General features: G+C 45.1%; 1 protein-coding gene across 1 annotated transcript in view; it reads left to right on the top strand.

Moving 5' to 3' along the window:
- Positions 1-21927, top strand: part of adgrb3 (adhesion G protein-coupled receptor B3) — a gene marked incomplete at both ends in the record, with an annotated part of 259513 nt that overhangs the window by 179785 nt on the left and 57801 nt on the right. Inside the window, 2 exons of the mRNA XM_083775051.1 lie at positions 1820-1923; positions 7042-7144. Of these exons, the coding sequence (XP_083631177.1) occupies positions 1820-1923; positions 7042-7144 (207 nt within the window). The remainder of the gene's footprint in view (positions 1-1819; positions 1924-7041; positions 7145-21927) is intronic.

Consider the following 21927-nt stretch of genomic DNA (forward strand, 5'->3'; position numbering starts at 1 on the left):
AAATATTCTTTAGTTTTGGGTCCGAGAGGCTAAATCTCATAGAATGCCACAGACGAATATACAGTCCAAGTCCACACTATTTATCCATAATGTATAAATGATAGATAAAGGGGTCAGGACAACGAGGCCTTTTCGTGGAGGGGTCAGAATGAAATTTGGACTGTTTGGACAGTTTTTCGTCTGTGGTACGTGGTGGTCCGTGGCTGAAATGCCAAATAAATACTGGGCCTTGATGTGAAAAAGGTTGAAAACCACTGGTGTAGGAGCGCTATACTGTGGTGTTAGTGTTAAGGCCTTCAGCAGTGGCCCACAGCCAAGGAGATTTCAGATAGGAGTACACTTAACAGATGGTGTGATGGACAATGGTCCATCTTCAACTAGGGCTGTCACACGACTACACATTTAACTTGACGATTAATTGTCACACAAAAAGTGTTTTTTTTGCTGTTGGAAATTGGAACGCTGTGGATAGAAATTACATTTCTGTTTGGCTTTTAGACTTCGTAATACAAATGCACCGGACAGATATTATGACAAATAATTGAAATATAAAGTTTATAAAGTTTTACTAAAAATAAAAAAATCTACAAACTTACCACACGTCACTTGTGATGTGCTGTAAGCTTGTAGATCTGCTATTACCCCTTTTGCTTAAGAACATCTTTCAACAATGACAAGATTATGAAGGTTTTGACAATAATTGCGATTATCTCAAACTAGACGTTTAGGTAATAATTGTGTGTCTTTTAACTAACGCCGGATCACTGTACGTTGTACTTCCTAACTGCTTAAAAACTTGTTATTGTTTTGAATATAATGGATCTACAAGCTTGCAGTGTGATGCGACACGTTGTGAGCTTGTCGACATGCAAAATGTTCAACATGTTTATTTATTTCAATATTTTCCACCTACGCCCAGACGATGAGGAAGCCATGGCTAAATAGTTTTCGTACTGCTCATTTACAAAAAAAAATCATGTGCAGCCCATATTTTCACATGGACATACTGTAGTACAGTGAGCCCGATCTCACCCAAACATGGTCATGGTGAAATAACACGGATTGGCAATTCCGTACACTACTAGAAAACCCCCAAATACGTACATATTACACTTGACCGTGACGGGGGGGCGTGGCTTTCACCCCATTCACGATTCTGTGCCTATCGGTGTTGCAACTCGGACTTCGCTACACGTTGGTGGCTCTCGTTGTTCAAGTTCGCGTGAGACGGCGCCCCCTCCGTCGCGGTCTATGGGGAGGATTTCAGTGTAATAGTTTTCTAGAAGTGTATACAGTATGTACGGAATTCAATCTGTGTTATTTCAGAGTGTTGGCTGAGATGGGGTTGGCACACGCAGACAATACACACAGACAACAACAAGATCTGTGTTATTTCACCGTGTTGGGTGAGATGGCCCGGGGTTGGCACGCACAGACAACACACACAGACAACAAGATCACGCACAGACAACACACACAGACAACACACACAGACAACAAGATCTGTGGTCTGTTTCAGTGCTACAATTTCATTTGGACATAATGACGTTTCTGCTTTGACCTTCCAGGTCACTGATGCAGTGCACACACACACACACACACACACACACACACACACACACACACACACACACACACACACACACACACACACACACACACACACACACACACACACACACACACACACACACACACACACACACACACACACACACACACTCTTCTGAGGGCTCTTCATAATGGCCCCTTGCCTTTGATTTGTGTCGTGTGGTGACCAGTAAAGACGTATGGCTGCTTGTCTCCCTCTCCTCCACAGACCATGGAGTACTCAGGGGTTCCATCTGTGACGCTGATAGTTGGCTGCGGTCTCTCCTGCCTCGCCCTGATCACACTGGCAGTGGTCTACGCTGTGCTATGGAGGTAATTATGACCCACTAGAGCAGGGGGTCTTCAACGCTCAACTTCCTTATCCCATTCTGACCTGAGATCAGATTCTAAAAATGTCAGTCGCTCTTCGTTTTTTCAAAAATAGCAGACCTACAAGCTCGTATCGCGCCACTCGGTGGCGTGATATGAGCTTGTAGATCTGCTATTTTTAAATAGCTAAAGCACGACATGATGCTGACACCAAAATGGGTGCCCGGTCAGAATGGGTTATTAGCCGAGAGAGAGAGAGAGAGAGAGAGAGAGAGAGAGAGAGAGAGAGAGAGATGAAGCAGGGACCCCCCCCCCCCACACACACACTACATGTTGTATGAAATGGTGTCTCCGATTCAAACTATATAGACTTGTTTGACAGCACTATCATCAGTGTATGTTGGATTCATGTTAATGTGTATTTTCAGACATTTGAAGATGCAGTGCAGTTTTTATTTATTTATTTTAAATGTGGAAACAAGTGCCAACAAGTGCTAACATTATTCTTTTGTATGTGGCCACACCCACTAGTTCATTAACTCTTTCTATGTTAAGCTTTCCCTCTAAACCCGTTGTATACTAAGTACGAGATATCCCCGTACATAAAGCTTTCTATCAAATATGAAACCGAAACCGTGCGTGCGAGTCCCATAGGGTCCCATTCAAAGTAGGATCTTCTTTGGCCGTTATCTCTGAATAATGTGGCGGCTGTCTGTGGTGATCATCATCCAGCCGAGCATCATGTCGTGCTTTAGCTATTGAAAAATAGCAGATCTACAAGCTCATATCGCGCCACCGAGTGGCGCGATACGAGCTTGTAGGTCTGCTATTTTTGAAAAATCGAAGACACTTTTAGAATCTGATCTCAGGTCAAAATGGGTTAATGTAAAAACAATATACTACTTATCACACAAGGATTTGGTGGCCCTCCTGTAGTAACTCTGAGGAGTGATGTGAGATTGCCCCAGAGTAATGTGAGATTGCCCCCAGAGTAATGTGAGATTGCCCCAGAGTAATGTGAGATTGCCCCAGAGTAATGTGAGATTGCCCCAGAGTAATGTGAGATTGCCCCAGAGTAATGTGAGATTGCCCCAGAGTAATGTGAGATTGCCCCAGAGTGATGTCAGATTGCCCCCAGAGTGATGTCAGATTGCCCCCAGAGTAATGTGAGATTGCCCCAGAGTGATGTGAGATTGCCCCCAGAGTAATGTCAGATTGCCCCCAGAGTGATGTCAGATTGCCCCCAGAGTAATGTGAGATTGCCCCAGAGTAATGTGAGATTGCCCCAGAGTAATGTGAGATTGCCCCAGAGTAATGTGAGATTGCCCCAGAGTGATGTGAGATTGCCCCAGAGTGATGTGAGATTGCCCCAGAGTAATGTGAGATTGCCCCAGAGTGATGTGAGATTGCCCCAGAGTAATGTGAGATTGCCCCAGAGTAATGTCAGATTGCCCCCAGAGTGATGTCAGATTGCCCCCAGAGTAATGTGAGATTGCCCCAGAGTAATGTGAGATTTCCCCAGAGTAATGTGAGATTGCCCCAGAGTGATGTGAGATTGCCCCCAGAGTAATGTGAGATTGCCCCAGAGTAATGTGAGATTGCCCCCAGAGTAATGTGAGATTGCCCCAGAGTAATGTGAGATTGCCCCAGAGTAATGTGAGATTGTCCCAGAGTAATGTGAGATTGCCCCAGAGTAATGTGAGATTGCCCCAGAGTAATGTGAGATTGCCCCAGAGTAATGTGAGATTGCCCCCAGAGTAATGTGAGATTGCCCCAGAGTAATGTGAGATTGCCACAGAGTGATGTGAGATTGCCCCCAGAGTAATGTGAGATTGCCCCAGAGTAATGTGAGATTGCCCCAGAGTAATGTGAGATTGCCCCAGAGTGATGTGAGATTGCCCCAAAGTAATGTGAGATTGCCCCAGAGTAATGTGAGATTGCCCCAGAGTAATGTGAGATTGCCCCAGAGTAATGTGAGATTGCCCCAGAGTAATGTGAGATTGCCCCCAGAGTAATGTGAGATTGCCCCCAGAGTAATGTGAGATTGCCCCCAGAGTAATGTGAGATTGCCCCCAGAGCGATGTGAGATTGCCCCAGAGTAATGTGAGATTGCCCCAGAGTAATGTGAGATTGCCCCAGAGTAATGTGAGATTGCCCCAGAGTAATGTGAGATTGCCCCAGAGTAACGTGAGATTGCCCCAGAGTAATGTGAGATTGCCCCAGAGTAATGTGAGATTGCCCCAGAGTAATGTGAGATTGCCCCAGAGTAATGTGAGATTGCCCCAGAGTAATGTGAGATTGCCCCAGAGTAATGTGAGATTGCCCCAGAGTAATGTGAGATTGCCCCAGAGTAATGTGAGATTGCCCCAGAGTAATGTGAGATTGCCCCAGAGTAATGTGAGATTGCCCCAGAGTAATGTGAGATTGCCCCAGAGTAATGTGAGATTGCCCCAGAGTAATGTGAGATTGCCCCAGAGTAATGTGAGATTGCCCCAGAGTAATGTGAGATTGCCCCAGAGTAATGTGAGATTTGCCCCAGAGTAATGTGAGATTGCCCCAGAGTAATGTGAGATTGCCCCAGAGTAATGTGAGATTGCCCCCAGAGTAATGTGAGATTGCCCCAGAGTAATGTGAGATTGCCCCAGAGTAATGTGAGATTGCCCCCAGAGTAATGTGAGATTGCCCCAGAGTAATGTGAGATTGCCCCCAGAGTAATGTGAGATTGCCCCAGAGTAATGTGAGATTGCCCCAGAGTAATGTGAGATTGCCCCAGAGTAATGTGAGATTGCCCCAGAGTAATGTGAGATTGCCCCCAGAGTAATGTGAGATTGCCCCAGAGTAATGTGAGATTGCCCCCAGAGTAATGTGAGATTGCCCCAGAGTAATGTGAGATTGCCCCAGAGTAATGTGAGATTGCCCCCAGAGTAATGTGAGATTGCCCCAGAGTAATGTGAGATTGCCCCCAGAGTAATGTGAGATTGCCCCAGAGTAATGTGAGATTGCCCCAGAGTAATGTGAGATTGCCCCAGAGTAATGTGAGATTGCCCCAGAGTAATGTGAGATTGCCCCCAGAGTAATGTGAGATTGCCCCAGAGTAATGTGAGATTGCCCCAGAGTGATGTGAGATTGCCCCAGAGTAATGTGAGATTGCCCCAGAGTAATGTGAGATTGCCCCAGAGTAATGTGAGATTGCCCCAGAGTAATGTGAGATTGCCCCAGAGTAATGTGAGATTGCCCCAGAGTAATGTGAGATTGCCCCAGAGTAATGTGAGATTGCCCCAGAGTGATGTGAGATTGCCCCAGAGTAATGTGAGATTGCCCCAGAGTAATGTGAGATTGCCCCAGAGTAATGTGAGATTGCCCCAGAGTAATGTGAGATTGCCCCCAGAGTAATGTGAGATTGCCCCAGAGTAATGTGAGATTGCCCCAGAGTAATGTGAGATTGCCCCAGAGTAATGTGAGATTGCCCCAGAGTAATGTGAGATTGCCCCAGAGTAATGTGAGATTGCCCCCAGAGTAATGTGAGATTGCCCCCAGAGTAATGTGAGATTGCCCCAGAGTAATGTGAGATTGCCCCAGAGTAATGTGAGATTGCCCCCAGAGTAATGTGAGATTTGCCCCAGAGTAATGTGAGATTGCCCCCAGAGTAATGTGAGATTGCCCCAGAGTAATGTGAGATTGCCCCCAGAGTGATGTGAGATTGCCCCAGAGTAATGTGAGATTGCCCCCAGAGTAATGTGAGATTGCCCCCAGAGTAATGTGAGATTGCCCCAGAGTAATGTGAGATTGCCCCAGAGTAATGTGAGATTGCCCCAGAGTAATGTGAGATTGCCCCCAGAGTAATGTGAGATTGCCCCAGAGTAATGTGAGATTGCCCCAGAGTAATGTGAGATTGCCCCAGAGTAATGTGAGATTGCCCCAGAGTAATGTGACATTGCCCCAGAGTAATGTGAGATTGCCCCAGAGTAATGTGAGATTGCCCCAGAGTAATGTGAGATTGCCCCAGAGTAATGTGAGATTGCCCCAGAGTAATGTGAGATTGCCCCCAGAGTAATGTGAGATTGCCCCAGAGTGATGTGAGATTGCCCCAGAGTGATGTGAGATTGCCCCAGAGTAATGTGAGATTGCCCCAGAGTAATGTGAGATTGCCCCAGAGTAATGTGAGATTGCCCCAGAGTAATGTGAGATTGCCCCCAGAGTGATGTGAGATTGCCCCAGAGTAATGTGAGATTGCCCCAGAGTGATGTGAGATTGCCCCAGAGTAATGTGAGATTGCCCCAGAGTAATGTGAGATTGCCCCAGAGTAATGTGAGATTGCCCCAGAGTAATGTGAGATTGCCCCCAGAGTAATGTGAGATTGCCCCAGAGTGATGTGAGATTGCCCCAGAGTGATGTGAGATTGCCCCAGAGTAATGTGAGATTGCCCCAGAGTAATGTGAGATTGCCCCAGAGTGATGTGAGATTGCCCCAGAGTGATGTGAGATTGCCCCAGAGTAATGTGAGATTGCCCCAGAGTGATGTGAGATTGCCCCAGATTAGGGGCAACGCTCTAGTAGTTCATGTGGTTTTAATGTAACTCAACAAAATGGCATTTGGTTAATTTTTCAAACTCTCAGATTGCATTTAACAAGGTGTACTTTACCGTGCAACAGCCTTCAAAAGATAGGTTTGTTGACTAAGACTAAAAGACTAAAGACTAAGATTGTGATATTTAGTCGACGAAGAAGACTAACACTAAACAATTTCCGATGACCAAATGGGATTAAATGGTGTGTTATTCAAAAGACTAAAACTAATCAGAATTTGCTGTCAAAATTAACCATAAGATTTAGATGTTTTAGTCGACTAAGAATTTCAGATGAATAAAAAAGGACTAAACTAAATGGTGTGTGTTATTCATAAGACTACATCTGAATTTGCTGTTAAAATTAACACCGATTGCATTAATATGATTTAGTAAGACAATACTGTCTTTGTTACAGTGTAATGGTCAGGGTCAACAGATGGTACTGGGGTGGGGGGGGGGGGGTAAAATAATAATGAAAGATTATAAATCTGTGAACCTGAACCATTGACCTTGCAATGAGCTGACGTGCTACAAATCTTTTATCCTCACGGCAGATACATCCGATCGGAGCGGTCCATCATCCTGATCAACTTCTGTTTGTCCATAATCTGCTCAAACATATTGATCCTCGTTGGACAGACGCAGACCCACCATATGGTAAGTGTGCTTTTTATGATACGTTTAACTGTCTACTTCCAATGGTTGCCTTGCATCTTAATCATTATTATTCATCCAAATGGCCACTCATTGATTGGCCCGAGTGGTTGTCATGCATATCATAAGGGCTCTGATGCCTGCAGGCGCTGAGATCCTGGTTAGATTCCCCGGAGTTAACGGGAACTGTATTTTGCCCGTAAACCTCAAGTTTAGCGGGCATTTACATGTAACATACGGTAATATACAGGTGTGATGGTACAATTCAGTACCAACAGTTCCAACAGTTTGTTGGAAAGATTAACGGGGGTTTCCTGTAATATATACACATCCGTATTCCAAGCTTTTTGCGCAGTGTGGGCCTTTGCTGTGTGTAACTCCCCGCTTTGTGTCTCTACATCTACACTATGTCTATCTAAAAAAAACAAAAAAAGCCAAACAGATATGGATCAGCACAAAGGTATAAATTACCTTATACGATGCCTTGTCTGGCCTGGCTTTACGACTGACTGCTCTGACTTCACAAAGGTCTTACGTAGGTGTGTGGCCCGCTGGCCCCGTGTCAAATTCAACACTGGTCTGGCCATTAGAGAATAGCTCAGCTCAGTGGCCTTGTGGTTAGAGTGTCCGCCCTGAGACTGGGAGGTCGGGGGTTCGATCCCCGGCCGGGTCATACCAAAGACTCTAAATAATGGGACCCAGTGCCTCCCTGCTTGACACTCAGCATCAAGGGTTGGATTGGGGGTGGGAAGTGAGGACGCTGGCGTCGACTGTTCGCCGCTTCACCTCCCAATGTATGAATGAATGAACCATTGTAAGCGCTTTGAGTAGGCACATAGTGCATAGAAAAGCGCCATAAAAATGCAATTCATTAGAGAATAGTGTCTGAACCCAGCTCACATTCCCCAGCCAGTGGTCCAGTTCTGGCGCCTTCTGGTAGAAGATTTAGGGTTCCCAAGAGCCGAGCGATTCTACAAAATGCCTTCTAAGTACTAGTAGTTCTCGAACCTTTTGTCGCCAAGGAAAAGGTGGGGCCGTGGGGGTACAGGCGCCAATTACATAATTTGTGGGGTCCTTGACACTGATATAGAAACATACGTTTTTCATAAAACTGTCATCATTTTATTTAGAAGACATTTGTGGATTCTGGTCTCAGGTTTTAAAGGGTATTGGAGCTATGTGCTATATGGTCCATGGCTTTGCTCACACCACATAAATTATGATTAACAAGTAATGTAGGTGTTTGTTTTGGCCATGGGGGCTGTGCTATAATATGTCACCTCAATGGTAACAGGTTCATGTATAGGATGTTGGTGATGGGGTAGTGCAATATGTCACCATTGTCATAAATTGTGTATAGTATGTGTGTGTACAGTAAGTGTCTGTGTGTAATGCATGTGCATACTATTACATGTGCTGTTTGATGTATGCCTTTTTTTCTTGGGTGGAATCGAAGGACAGTGTCCCCCCCCAGGACAGGTTTCCTAGCAGGGACATTAAAGTATACATTATCTTATATAAAGTAGATAGGGAGTTTTCTTTTTTTTGCGACTTTCGCCTTTATTTTATATTTTTTACAGACAGTAGGCTGACAGGAAATAGGGGAGGGAGATGGGGGGGGTGGTGACATGCAGTAAAGGCCGTCGGGATCGGGAGTCGAACCCGCGACACACTGCAAAGACTCGGGCTATACCTGGCCAAGGTGCCTGGACCGCTGAGCCACGGCCCAGGCCAAGGTGCCTGGACCGCTGAGCCACGGCCCAGGCCAAGGTGACTGGACCGCTGAGCCACGGCCCAGGCCAAGGTGCCTGGACCGCTGAGCCACGGCCCAGGCCAAGGTGCCTGGACCGCTGAGCCACGGCCCAGGCCTATTTTCTTATGTTTAACGACTGTCATATCGGGCTTTATGTCATTTTGCACATCACTGTGAGAGTGCCTGTCCTTCAGGTACAATGCACAGTATAGCATTTCAGTTATTATTAAACCATCAATAGACAGCTTTAGCCTTCAGTTTAAAGGGATTGTGACATTAAAAAAAAGGTTTTGGAATTGTTCTTGTTTTTTTTAGGTTTTCTAATCTCAATTGCACCCCAAAAAACATGAACTTTTAACATTCAGTAGATTTTCTGTGATCTGGGGTTTTCTGGCTCAAACAGGTGCTCTGATTTGCCGGCAGTAAGTGACATCACTTACTGCAAATCCCATATATGTCAATGGGATTTTCCAGCAGATGTCACTGTTTCACTGTGTCGCCCGTTTTCATTGTAGCTCAAAAGGCCCAAAAAACCCCAAAGAAAACTTCAGACCACAGAAAATCCACTGAATGTTCAAAGTTCAGGTTTTTTGGGTGTAATTGAGGTCATAAAACCTAAAAGAAAAAAGAAAAAGAAAAATAAATGAAAATGAATGTCATAAAACCTTTAAGAAAAGTGTTGAAAAGTGTTGAAACTAAAAGATGTTGAAACTAAAATATCGCTGCAAGGTTTATTGACATAGTTGGAGGGAATGGATCATTACCAATTCAGCATAGTTAGTTAGCATCAGTTGGTGGGTGGGATGAAGTTAGGGCTGGGCACTACATCAGTATTTTATTGGGATTTTGGATATGGTAATATATTGTGGCATGGAATAAGCGGCATCCTTAACTGGTTTTTGACACAGATGGGAACGCATCTGTGTCAATTTAGATTTCAGCTATTATAGCAACATACGTTTTTCAGAAAACTCTCGGATTTAGAACACTGGTTTAGAACAATGTAAAGAAAATAGCAGATGTACAAGCTCGCAGCTATTTTTGAACATGTTTTGAAAAATCTTAAGGTGTTGAAGATGGAGTGCTACGATTTTTTTCCACCCTAAAACATGATCATCGGGTATTGTTATAATATAAGGAGGAAGAACTTTTTCCAAAAAGTGTACAGTATTTGTTAAAATCATGCTTTTATGTGGACATGCCCACCAGTTCATTAAGTATGCCTGGTTTGCCTGATGGGTGGTGATCCATAACTGAAGCCACACCCACAGCTGTAGTTGTATGATAAAGGGGGAGGGGTTATGGGAGGGGCTGATAGTATGATGTCACTATTATTACTGTTTATTTCATTGGCCCGTTTGACTGTCAAGGGTTCAGCCTCCTCTATGACTTTGAATGTTTTAACACAAATCTTCTCTTCTGGGTGTCCCTGGAAACCTTTTTTCAGATGGGAGGTCCGCGGCCAAATATATTTCAATTTGGGGGTCCTCCTTGGTTTGAGAAGTTTGAGAACCATTGATTTAGAAAGCATTTGTGGAATTGGCCTCAGGTCTTCTTTTTTTTTTTTTTCACTTAATTTTTATTGAAGGAAGAACAGATAAGAAAAACACAACTGACAAGACTATACGGAAAGAAAAAGAAAAGAAAAAGACAAAAAGTAAAAGAAAAAAAGGCTGAATTTTTCATATTACAAAAAACATTCAATAAAATCCTATTGCAAAATCGCTAGGCTGAGAGAAGAGATTCCACTTTTCCCACTTTTTATAGAATTTATCCTCTTGTAGTCTAAGTATGAATGTTAGTTTTTCCATAGCATACAGTTCCTCAATAATGTCCATCCATTGATCTTTCGTTAGTGGGTCCTGTTGGCACCAGCGTCGTGTGATTGCTTTTTTACTTGCTGCTAAGAGGATCTTGATTAAATATTTATCATGTATTAGAAAGGCCTCAGGTCTTCTTAATGTGTTAATCATGTATCTTATTTCATTCTCAAGACTTGAGTTTGTGGATTGGCTATTTTTTTGCTTAAAAAAAGTGAATACATAAAGACGATATTATATCGTCACAATATCATACCGTGGTATTTGGGCAAAAACATGGTGATATTTATCCATATCGCATAGCCCTCGGATAGATGGAGGACACGCACACACGCACGCACGCACGCACACACGCACGCACACACGCACACACAGTGTATCTAATGAAATGCTTGCAGTGGCTTCCTTGGATGCATTCACTCACTCATGGTCACAATAAAACCGCCCGGCAAAAGAGTTGCAGTTGGGACTAGCTGTTGCTCAGAAATGCTTGTAAAGCTTCAATTACTTAAATGAGATGTAGGAATGGGAGGAGGGAGGGGGGGGTGAATCCATCTCGCTATCATCTTTGAGATGGTTCCAAACTGGCCGACCGGGGGTTAGAAAAGGCCATCCACCGCAATTTAAAGGGATTGTGACATAAAAAAAAAGGTTTTGGAATTGTTCTTGTTTTTTTAGGTTTCTAATCTCAATTGCACCCAAAAAACATGAACTTTTAACATTCAGTAGATTTTCTGTGATCTGGGGTTTTCTGGCTCAAACAGGTGCTCTGATTTGCCGGCAGTAAGTGACATCACTTACTGCAAATCCCATATATGTCAATGGGATTTTCCAGCAGATGTCACTGTTTTCACTGTGTTGCCTGTTTTCATTGTAGCTCAAAAGGCCCAAAAAACCCCAAAGAAAACTTCAGACCACAGAAAATCCACTGAATGTTCAAAGTTCAGGTTTTTTGGGTGTAATTGAGGTCATAAAACCTAAAAGAAAAAAGAAAAATAAATGAAAATGAATGTCATAAAACCTTTAAAGGAACAATACAATAATATGTATCATATTTCCTACCCCCCACTTGTTGCTCTGTAGCAAAGCCAGTAAACAAGTGGCTAATGTAAGCGATTGTTTGGCAAACAGTATAGCTGTGATTTACTGTGATTTTTTATCTGCCCACGCAATATATGCCATTCTCAGTGATCTGGCAGCATCGCAAGAACAACACTTCTCTCTATTATATAACCATTTATTTATTTACACATATTTCAACCAAAGAAAATCACGGTTACCCGTACCCTACCTTTGACCTTTATCCTGTTGGATATATCTAACATATGTACAGTATGAGATAATTGGTGTTGCCGAGGGCGGAAATGAGGTTTACGCATTCTATTATAAACCCTAGGTAAGTTTCACTTTCATTTTTAATGGCTTGACTTTAAATGAACAAATAAGTTAGCTCTGGAGCTGTAGCTGTAGCTGATACTTCTAAGGAGCCGAGAGACGGTGGAAAAATACATATTTCTATAAATACAGATGAGTGTTTATCTTTATTTAGATGCTATTCACCTCGCCGGCTCTGTTTGTAATTAGACGGTTGGCTTTGTGATGTATTGACATCAGTTGCCCTACATACAGTAATACATATTATGATACAGTTCTGTGTACAACACTTGTGGTGTGTGTGTGTGCACTGCAGCTTTTGATTTAGTTTTGTCTTTTGAATGAAATTCCATTTAGTTGTAGCCATATTTTAGTCATCTGAAATGTTTTAGTGTTAAGTCTAGTAAAATCTACAGTTGATTTTGTCAACAAAAATAATATTTCGGCGGGTCTTGATGGCGTCGTAACGGCTGATTTTATACGTTGTTCCACGCAGTGAGCGGAAAGAACTAACCGTTCGCCATGACCATTTACGCTTCGTCTCCGTCTAGCCCATTCTGACCTGAGATCAGATTCATACGAGGTTTCCGCCGGACACACACTGGTCTGATGAACCCATTCTGACCTGAGATCAGATTCTAAAAATGTCAGTCGTTCTTCGATTTTTCAAAAATAGCAGACCTACAAGCTCGTATCGCGCCACTCGGTGGCGCGATATGAGCTTGTAGATCTGCTATTTTTAAATAGCTAAAGCATAACATGATGCTGACACCAAAATGGGTGCCCGGTCAGAATGGGTTAATGGAAACCTCGTGTCCAAAACCGTTGCTTTTCGGGATTCAAATGTAAAAAAAAAAAGAAATCGCAAAAATAGTAAATTGACAATCTCGGAACAACGTTGCTTTGCGCCGCATTTCAAACTTGGTGATCTGCTACTTTTTATGCTTTTGTGTGACAATGTACACAGTGTACAGTATGATCAAGTAGGGCGTTCATTTACACAAACAAAACAGTACAAAACATGGAGATGGGAGGATTCTGCCGGACAGCGGCGGTTTGTTTGTTTGTTAGTGCCCCAGATCTGACACTGTATCCCGGGCTTTAAGATGGACAGCCCTCCTCCAGGCCCTTTCTGAGAGCCGAGCTGATTTGAAGCCTTGTCACATCTAATCACGCCTCCTGTCTCTCCCACTGTACTGTTTACTGTATGTCTGTCTACCACAGAGAGGGGGAAGGAAACCCCCATAGGCGGACTTTTGTAGTTTGTACAGTTGCACAGTTTAAAAACTACAGAAGGGTAAAACAATAAAAAACTAGAAAAAGTGCCCTTCTGGGCACAGGTCTCCACCAGGATTTCTTCCTCAGCCTAGTGGGAATATGCGTGCACAGTTTCATCGCAATCGGACGCTGCGTTGAGGAGTTGTGGCGATTTGTACAAAGCGGGCTACTCCTGAAAACTGTAGGAGTAATAATAGAAAATGTGTTTTACATATGTCGGCCTCCTGGTGGCGCTATAAAGAGCAGATGTGAAAAATTCCAGGCAAAGGTTTTTCCTTGGCCTCTAGGGAGTTGGCATACAAAGTTATCCACAGATCCGTGCAGTTAGAGGTAAAAACACTTTTCGGCCAGTTATAGCGCCACCTTGAGGCTGAGTTGAAATTGTTGATGTGGCATTTTGTCCTCGGCCTAGTGGGAATGTGGGTGCACAATTTCACGGAAATCACGCGATGTGTTCATGATTTGCAGCATTTTGTTTGAAACTGAGCACTCCTGTGAACTTTGGAAGCCAATCTTAACCAATCAGGATGGAGTGTGAGAAATCTGAAAGACCCGTTTCGTTGAATGGCTCTAGAGAGACTGTGTACCAATTTGCGTGATGTTTGGACAAAATCTGTAGGTGTACTGTGCAAAAACTTGTTTTGCACAAAGCGGCCTCCTGGTGGCGCTATAACAGGCCGTTCTGGAAAGTTTGGGGCAGAGGTTCATCGTTGGCATCCAGGGAGTGTGTGTGCAAAATTTGGCATCGACCGGGTCAACGGTGGCCGAGATTAGCTGCTCACGGACACACGGACGGACGGACGGACACACACACGGACGGACGGAAGGACACACGGACGGACGGAGTGCAAAACATACTCTCCCCACATGCCTTCGGCCTGGTGGAGACAAAAATAGCCTCTCAAACGTTTCCATGTCAAAGAAGGACCTTGGCTGCGGACCAGTGATGAAATTAGGCCTACTGAAAAATATGAAGTAGCGAGGGAATCCTTTAATTTGTATAATTCCTTAATTTGGGGGAACAAATCCATAATTCATAGTACAAAATATGGATCTTTCTAAATCATTGAATTTGTTTTTAATTCATGATTATATTCTTTTTTGCTTTTTTGGGGGGAATGTCTTGAAAATAATAATTAGAAATAAAATAAAGAAAATGGGTGCCGATCCTGTGTTTGGGAAACAGTGTTTTAGATGGTCTCTGCACTCATCACACACACTCATGATCTCTAGTCTGGCTCGGATATCTGCGAAGAGGACGCTCATTTTTCAACATATGCTGTATACTCCCAAATGTCACTGAAAAGGAGGCGAATAATATGACGTTTTTAGCGCATCTCGATTTGAATTTAGGAATCGACAACTGTGGCAGACTGTGTGTAGAATGAGTCACTTGGATGCTTGGTAGAGCGTGTCTACTTTCACTGCCATGTCACTGCCAGAGAGTGTGCATGCACGCGGAAAGGGAGCGCATGCACAGACCCAGAGAGTGTGTATGCACACGGAAAGGGAGCGCATGCACAGACCCACAGAGTGTGTATGCACAGGGAAAGGGAGCGCATGCACAGACCCAGAGAGTGTGTATGCACATGGAAAGGGAGCGCATGCACAGACCCAGAGAGTGTGTATGCACATGGAAAGGGAGCGCATGCACAGACCCAGAGAGTGTGTATGCACAGGGAAAGGGAGCGCATGCGCAGACCCAGAGAGTGTGTATGCACATGGAAAGGGAGCACATGCGCAGACCCAGAGAGTGTGTGTGTATGCACACGGAAAGGGAGCGCATGCACAGACCCAGAGAGTGTGTGTGTATGCACATGGAAAGGGAGCGCATGCACAGACCCAGAGAGTGTGTATGCACATGGAAAGGGAGCGCATGCACAGACCCAGAGAGTGTGTATGCACACGGAAAGGGAGCGCATGCACAGACCCAGAGAGTGTGTATGCACACGGAAAGGGAGCGCATGCACAGACCCAGAGAGTGTGTGTGTATGCACACGGAAAGGGAGCGCATGCGCAGACCCAGAGAGTGTGTGTGTATGCACACGGAAAGGGAGCGCATGCACAGACCCAGAGAGTGTGTGTGTATGCACACGGAAAGGGAGCGCATGTATGCACAGACCCAGAGAGTGTGTATGCACATGGAAAGGGAGCGCATGCACAGACCCAGAGAGTGTGTATGCACACGGAAAGGGAGCGCATGTATGCACAGACCCAGAGAGTGTGTATGCACACGGAAAGGGAGCGCATGCGCAGACCCAGAGAGTGTGTGTGTATGCACACGGAAAGGGAGCGCATGTATGCACAGACCCAGAGAGTGTGTATGCACACGGAAAGGGAGCGCATGCGCAGACCCAGAGAGTGTGTGTGTATGCACACGGAAAGGGAGCGCATGCACAGACCCAGAGAGTGTGTGTGTATGCACATGGAAAGGGAGCGCATGCACAGACCCAGAGAGTGTGTATGCACATGGAAAGGGAGCGCATGCACAGACCCAGAGAGTGTGTATGCACATGGAAAGGGAGCGCATGCACAGACCCAGAGAGTGTGTATGCACACGGAAAGGGAGCGCATGCACAGACCCAGAGAGTGTGTATGCACACAGAAAGGGAGCGCATGCACAGACCCAGAGAGTGTGTATGCACACGGAAAGGGAGCGCATGCACAGACCCAGAGAGTGTGTATGCACACGGAAAGGGAGCGCATGCGCAGACCCAGAGAGTGTGTGTGTATGCACACGGAAAGGGAGCGCATGCACAGACCCAGAGAGTGTGTGTGTATGCACATGGAAAGGGAGCGCATGCACAGACCCAGAGAGTGTGTATGCACATGGAAAGGGAGCGCATGCACAGACCCAGAGAGTGTGTATGCACATGGAAAGGGAGCGCATGCGCAGACCCAGAGAGTGTGTGTGTATGCACATGGAAAGGGAGCGCATGCACAGACCCAGAGAGTGTGTATGCACATGGAAAGGGAGCGCATGTATGCACAGACCCAGAGAGTGTGTATGCACACGGAAAGGGAGCGCATGCACAGACCCAGAGAGTGTGTATGCACAGGGAAAGGGAGCGCATGCGCAGACCCAGAGAGTGTGTATGCACAGGGAAAGGGAGCGCATGCGCAGACCCAGAGAGTGTGTATGCACACGGAAAGGGAGCGCATGCACAGACCCACAGAGTGTGTATGCACACGGAAAGGGAGCGCATGCACAGACCCAGAGAGTGTGTATGCACACGGAAAGGGAGCGCATGCACAGACCCAGAGAGTGTGTATGCACAGGGAAAGGGAGCGCATGCACAGACCCAGAGAGTGTGTATGCACAGGGAAAGGGAGCGCATGCACAGACCCAGAGAGTGTGTATGCACACGGAAAGGGAGCGCATGCATGCACAGACCCAGAGAGTGTGTATGCACACGGAAAGGGAGCGCATGCATGCACAGACCCAGAGAGTGTGTATGCACATGGAAAGGGAGCGCATGCACAGACCCAGAGAGTGTGTATGCACATGGAAAGGGAGCGCATGCACAGACCCAGAGAGTGTGTATGCACACGGAAAGGGAGCGCATGCACAGACCCAGAGAGTGTGTATGCACACGGAAAGGGAGCGCATGCACAGACCCAGAGAGTGTGTATGCACACAGAAAGGGAGCGCATGCACAGACCCAGAGAGTGTGTATGCACACAGAAAGGGAGCGCATGCACAGACCCCAGAGAGTGTGTATGCACATGGAAAGGGAGCGCATGCACAGACCCAGAGAGTGTGTATGCACATGGAAAGGGAGCGCATGCACAGACCCAGAGAGTGTGTATGCACATGGAAAGGGAGCGCATGCGCAGACCCAGAGAGTGTGTATGCACAGGGAAAGGGAGCGCATGCACAGACCCAGAGAGTGTGTATGCACAGGGAAAGGGAGCGCATGCACAGACCCATGCATGCACGCACAGACCCCGTTCCAAAGTCTACTTTCTCTGCTCGTGTTTTTCACAAGACTGGAAAGTAAACATGCGACGTGGATGATTATTTTGGCATCCTGGCTACATTCAAACAGCTGTTTAAAACCCATTCTGACCTGAGATCCGATTCTAAAAATGTCTATTACATCCTGACAGTTTCATTATTAACCCATTCTGACCTGAGATCAGATTCTAAAAGTGTCTTCGATTTTTCAAAAATAGCAGACCTACAAGCTCGTATCGCGCCACTCGGTGGCGCGATATGAGCTTGTAGATCTGCTATTTTTCAATAGCTAAAGCATAACATGATGCTGACACCAAAATGGGTGCCCGGTCAGAATGGGTTAACTTTTGTATAATAGTTACTCTGTATTTCTCAATTTATTATTGCATTTGTATAAAAAACAAAAAAAATGAATAAACAAAACGTTAAATAAAAAAATATATATATTAAAAGTCAGCTAGCAGTCTTCTTGGTATTTATCCGTTTTTATACAGGCACAATATTTTGATTCAAACATAATCCGTTCTTAATTTCTTATTTCCTAATCCAAATCCCATCTTTCGCTAAGTATGTTTTCACATTTAATACTAACATACAGAATTTGGCTCAGTGTGTGGTTGGTGCATTTTTAAAAAGGCAGACAAAAAACGGCACTATTAAGTATTAAACCGTTTTCCGTGTCCACATTCATGAAGATAAAGGGATACAAATACTTTATATTTTATTTTCAAGCTTTTGCACGGGGCAGGCACAGAGCCAGAGCGCGTACGAGCTTGTAGGTCTGCTATTTTTGAAAAAATCAACATAGAAACATAGCTTTTTCAGACAACTGTCAGGATGTAGAAGAACATTTGTAGAATCTGATCTCAGGTCAGAATGGATTAATGTGAGTTGGTACTACTAGTAGTGGTGGTAGTATAGGGTTGTTGGGGGGCCATGCTGCCGCGGTACAGAAAGTGCTGATGAAGGGCTCTCTCTCTCTCTCTCTCTCTCTCTCTCTCTCTCTCTCTCTCTATAGTCTATAGCTTAAAACATCTGAACCAAGACGTTGGATCAGAAATCAATACATTTACACAGCACAAATCTGTCCTCTATCTCCACAACACAATTACACACAACACAACACAACGCGTGTGTAAGTACAGTATGGTCCATCTGGCAAAACTGCAGGTGAAAAATGTGTCATATAGTAGGCTATCGTACATATACTGTACTACAGTATACATCTATGTGTGTGTGTGTGTGTGTGTGTGTGTGTGTGTGTGTGTCTGTGTGTGAGTGTGTGTCTGTGTCTGTGTGTGTGTCTGTGTGTGTGTCTGTGTGTGTCTGTGTAAATGGTAAATGGTGCATTTATATAGCGCCTTTATCCAAGGCGCTTTACATAGATTGTGCATTACATTCACCCGTTCACACACACATTCATACACCGATGGCAGCGGAAACCATGCAAGGCACCAACCTGCACATCGGGAGCAATTAGGGGTTCAGTGTCTTGCTCAAGGACACTTCGACAGTAACTCTGGGGGAGCCCGGGTTCGAACTGGCAACCTTACGGTTACCATCCAGGCACTCTACCCCTGAGCCACCGCCGACCCCATGTGTGTGTGTGTGTGTGTGTGTGTGTGTGTGTGTGTGTGTGTCACTGTGCGTGCGTGCATGTATTTTCTCATCCAATTCACACCCATGTAAACTAACCTTACACTTATTTATACTTATCTATAAAAAAAAAGAATACGAAAGAATTTCACTATAAAGTTTCCAGCTTTCCTTTTTGTCGTCCGTTGCCTTTATCTCTTTTCTCCGTGTGAACTAATCTGCGTCTGGTCTCGTGTGTGTGTGTGTGTGTGTGTGTGTGTGTGCGTGTGTGTGTGTCTGTGTGTGTGTGTAATCTGCGTTTGGTCTCGTGTGTGTGAACGCCGACGACACATCCTTATCTCTGTTCGTAGGAAAAACATTTTATTGCAGGACAATCCAATCTCTCCTTAGCTACTGTACGGTTTTATCGGGCACAGTAAACTGAGGCTTCCAGGGCAATGCATTTATTAATAGCTACTCTCCTTTTTCCTAGCTTCTCCGACCGCCTCTCCTGCTCCTGTATGTATGTATGTGCACGTGTGCGCGCACGTGCGTGCGTACGTGTGTGTGTGCATATATGTACTGTATGTATAGTATGTATGTATTTTTGGTGTCGGGTAGAAACCTTGTATGCAGTGGTGTACTTGGGTACTGTACCTCAAATAATAATAATAATAATAATAATAATAATAAAAAACACGATTCGATTTTAACCCATTCTGAACGGGAACCCATTTTGGTGTTGGCATCGTGTCGTGCTTTAGCTATTTAAAAATAGCAGATCTACAAGCTCATATCGCGCCACCGAGTGGCGCGATACGAGCTTGTAGGTCTGCTATTCTTGAAAAATCGAAGAACGACTGACATAGAAACATGGCTTTTTCAGAAACCTGTCAGGATGTAGAAGACGTTTATAGAATCTGATCTCAGGTCAGAATGGGTTAAAATCATGGCATTAAAAAAAATCGCGATATTTGCGTGAATGGTATATTTTTTGCCTACCACCCCTACCTGATATAGGCAGACATAACAGCATGCTGTGCTGGACACAGAGTTACAGTAGGGCCAGTACAGTAGGAGGAAGAGGAGGAGGAGGAGGAGGGAGAGAAGCTCAGGGCCCCCTGTGGTGCTTTTAATTGCCACGCCCCCCCCCCCCCCCCCTCACACTGCCGCCATCTTTTAATTGCCGCGCTGCCCAGCCTCCCACCGCCGCCGCCTTCGCCATCTTTCGACCACAAAGTGTGTAGCTACGTTACGTATATAACCTGTAATTGGCTCCATTGTTTATGGATTCCGAGTGTGGCCCATTGTCCTAATAGAAATCGTGTCTTTGTTAGGGAGCAGGAGGGGTGTGCGTGCGCGTGTGTGCATGTGTGTGTGTGCGTGTGTGTGCGTGTGTCTTTGTTCAGCTTGGTTTATGGCGAGAAGATAAACATACAGACGACTCACAGTCTGTCTGGGGCTGGGTTGGCTGCTGCTGAGCTGGACCATTGATTGGTTCTCAACCTGTGGGTCGGGACCCACATGACTTTGAGTTAGGGCCCAGTTAGGGCCGGGCCTTAATTTTCGGGCCCGATGAGAACTCTAGTAGCTGCGCATTGATACAACATCAAACTGGTGTTTTTCCTCAACCTCTCCGCACCACAGACCAATCAGAAGCCACGGTTCCATTTCAACCTTCATATGTCCCGCCTACCTGTGGAGAATAGGAGACTTTCCAGACTGAGTAGCGACTAGCGCGTGACAATTCAGAATCGCGGAACGCAGCGAGTTCAGGCTGGAACCCAGGCTAAATTCAAATAGGATTATTCCGGGGCGGACCCCAGTTCAAGTAGGATTATTTTGGGGGTCCTCAGTTCAATAGATTTGATTATTTTGGCCTGAAAAGTTTGAGAACCAGTCGGCTACTGTAGACATTTAGAACTGCTCCAGGACCACCTCAGAGTTACCACAGAGGGGACGCCAAATCTTTGTGTGATAGGACATAGCAGGGGTCCTCAACTAGAAATGATGAAGGTCCACAAATATTTTTTTGAATAAGACCGAGGTCCGGTCCCATGCGCGGCGTCCATCGGAGAGCGGGGCTCTATGCCCGTTTAGTATGGTCAAGCCAAGCTTATACAAATCAGATCCCCTTCCAACCAACCAATAATGGGGTTCAGGGTTCAGAGTGCAGGCCCGGAGTGGAACTCCAAATCCAAATCACACTGCGCGCGCGCATAGCGCGCGCCAGAATTTTGGGGGCCCTTGGGGGACATTTTGGGGGCCTTTGCAGCAATTTCACATGAGAAATGTACCATCTGATGTTATTTATATTATTAACTTCTTCCCTCCATTAACATAAGACACACAATGTAGTTGTGCTGCAGCAACACTGCCTGAATTGAATTGAAATTGACTGTGGCTGGCCTGGCCTGAGCTTAGGAGAGATTTTTTTTTAAATAATTTGCCTAGGGTCCGCAGAGAGGTGGTCCGCGGTCCGGTCGTGGACCGCGGTCCGCCAGTTGAGTACCCCTGGGATATAGCATACCACTTAGCATCACTATTCTGAGGAGAACTTCAGCTAAAAAAATAGCAGCTCTACAATCTACAAGAGATTATGGATTGTCTATTATTTTTGTGATAGATGGTACAAAGTACCGGCTATATAGAGCTTAAAGTGTTTAAATATCTGTACGTGACAGAATATCATAAACTGGGGTGGGTGTGATTACTGTGGGCACCAAGGCTGACACGGTTTGTTTCTGTGCTGAGTGACTGTCTTTGCACAGCTAAGAGCAGAGAATGAAGACAAAGCTATAGCTTGATGGCCAAGGTTTTGCTCTATTAACCACAGGCAGTCATAAATTAACATCTACACTTCCTTAAATGACAGGACGTAAGATCAACACAGAAATCAGTTAAGCGTTTTATATCCGTCTAATTAACCTTTTCCTCGGATAAAGGAGTGTTAGGAAATCAAGACTAGATGTTTGGACATGCTAAACACGTATTACGACAAAGAGATCCCATGGTGTATTAGAAGGAT

This window comes from Protomyctophum parallelum (assembly GCF_964188405.1).
Source record: "Protomyctophum parallelum genome assembly, chromosome: 10".
NCBI lineage: Eukaryota > Metazoa > Chordata > Actinopteri > Myctophiformes > Myctophidae > Protomyctophum > Protomyctophum parallelum.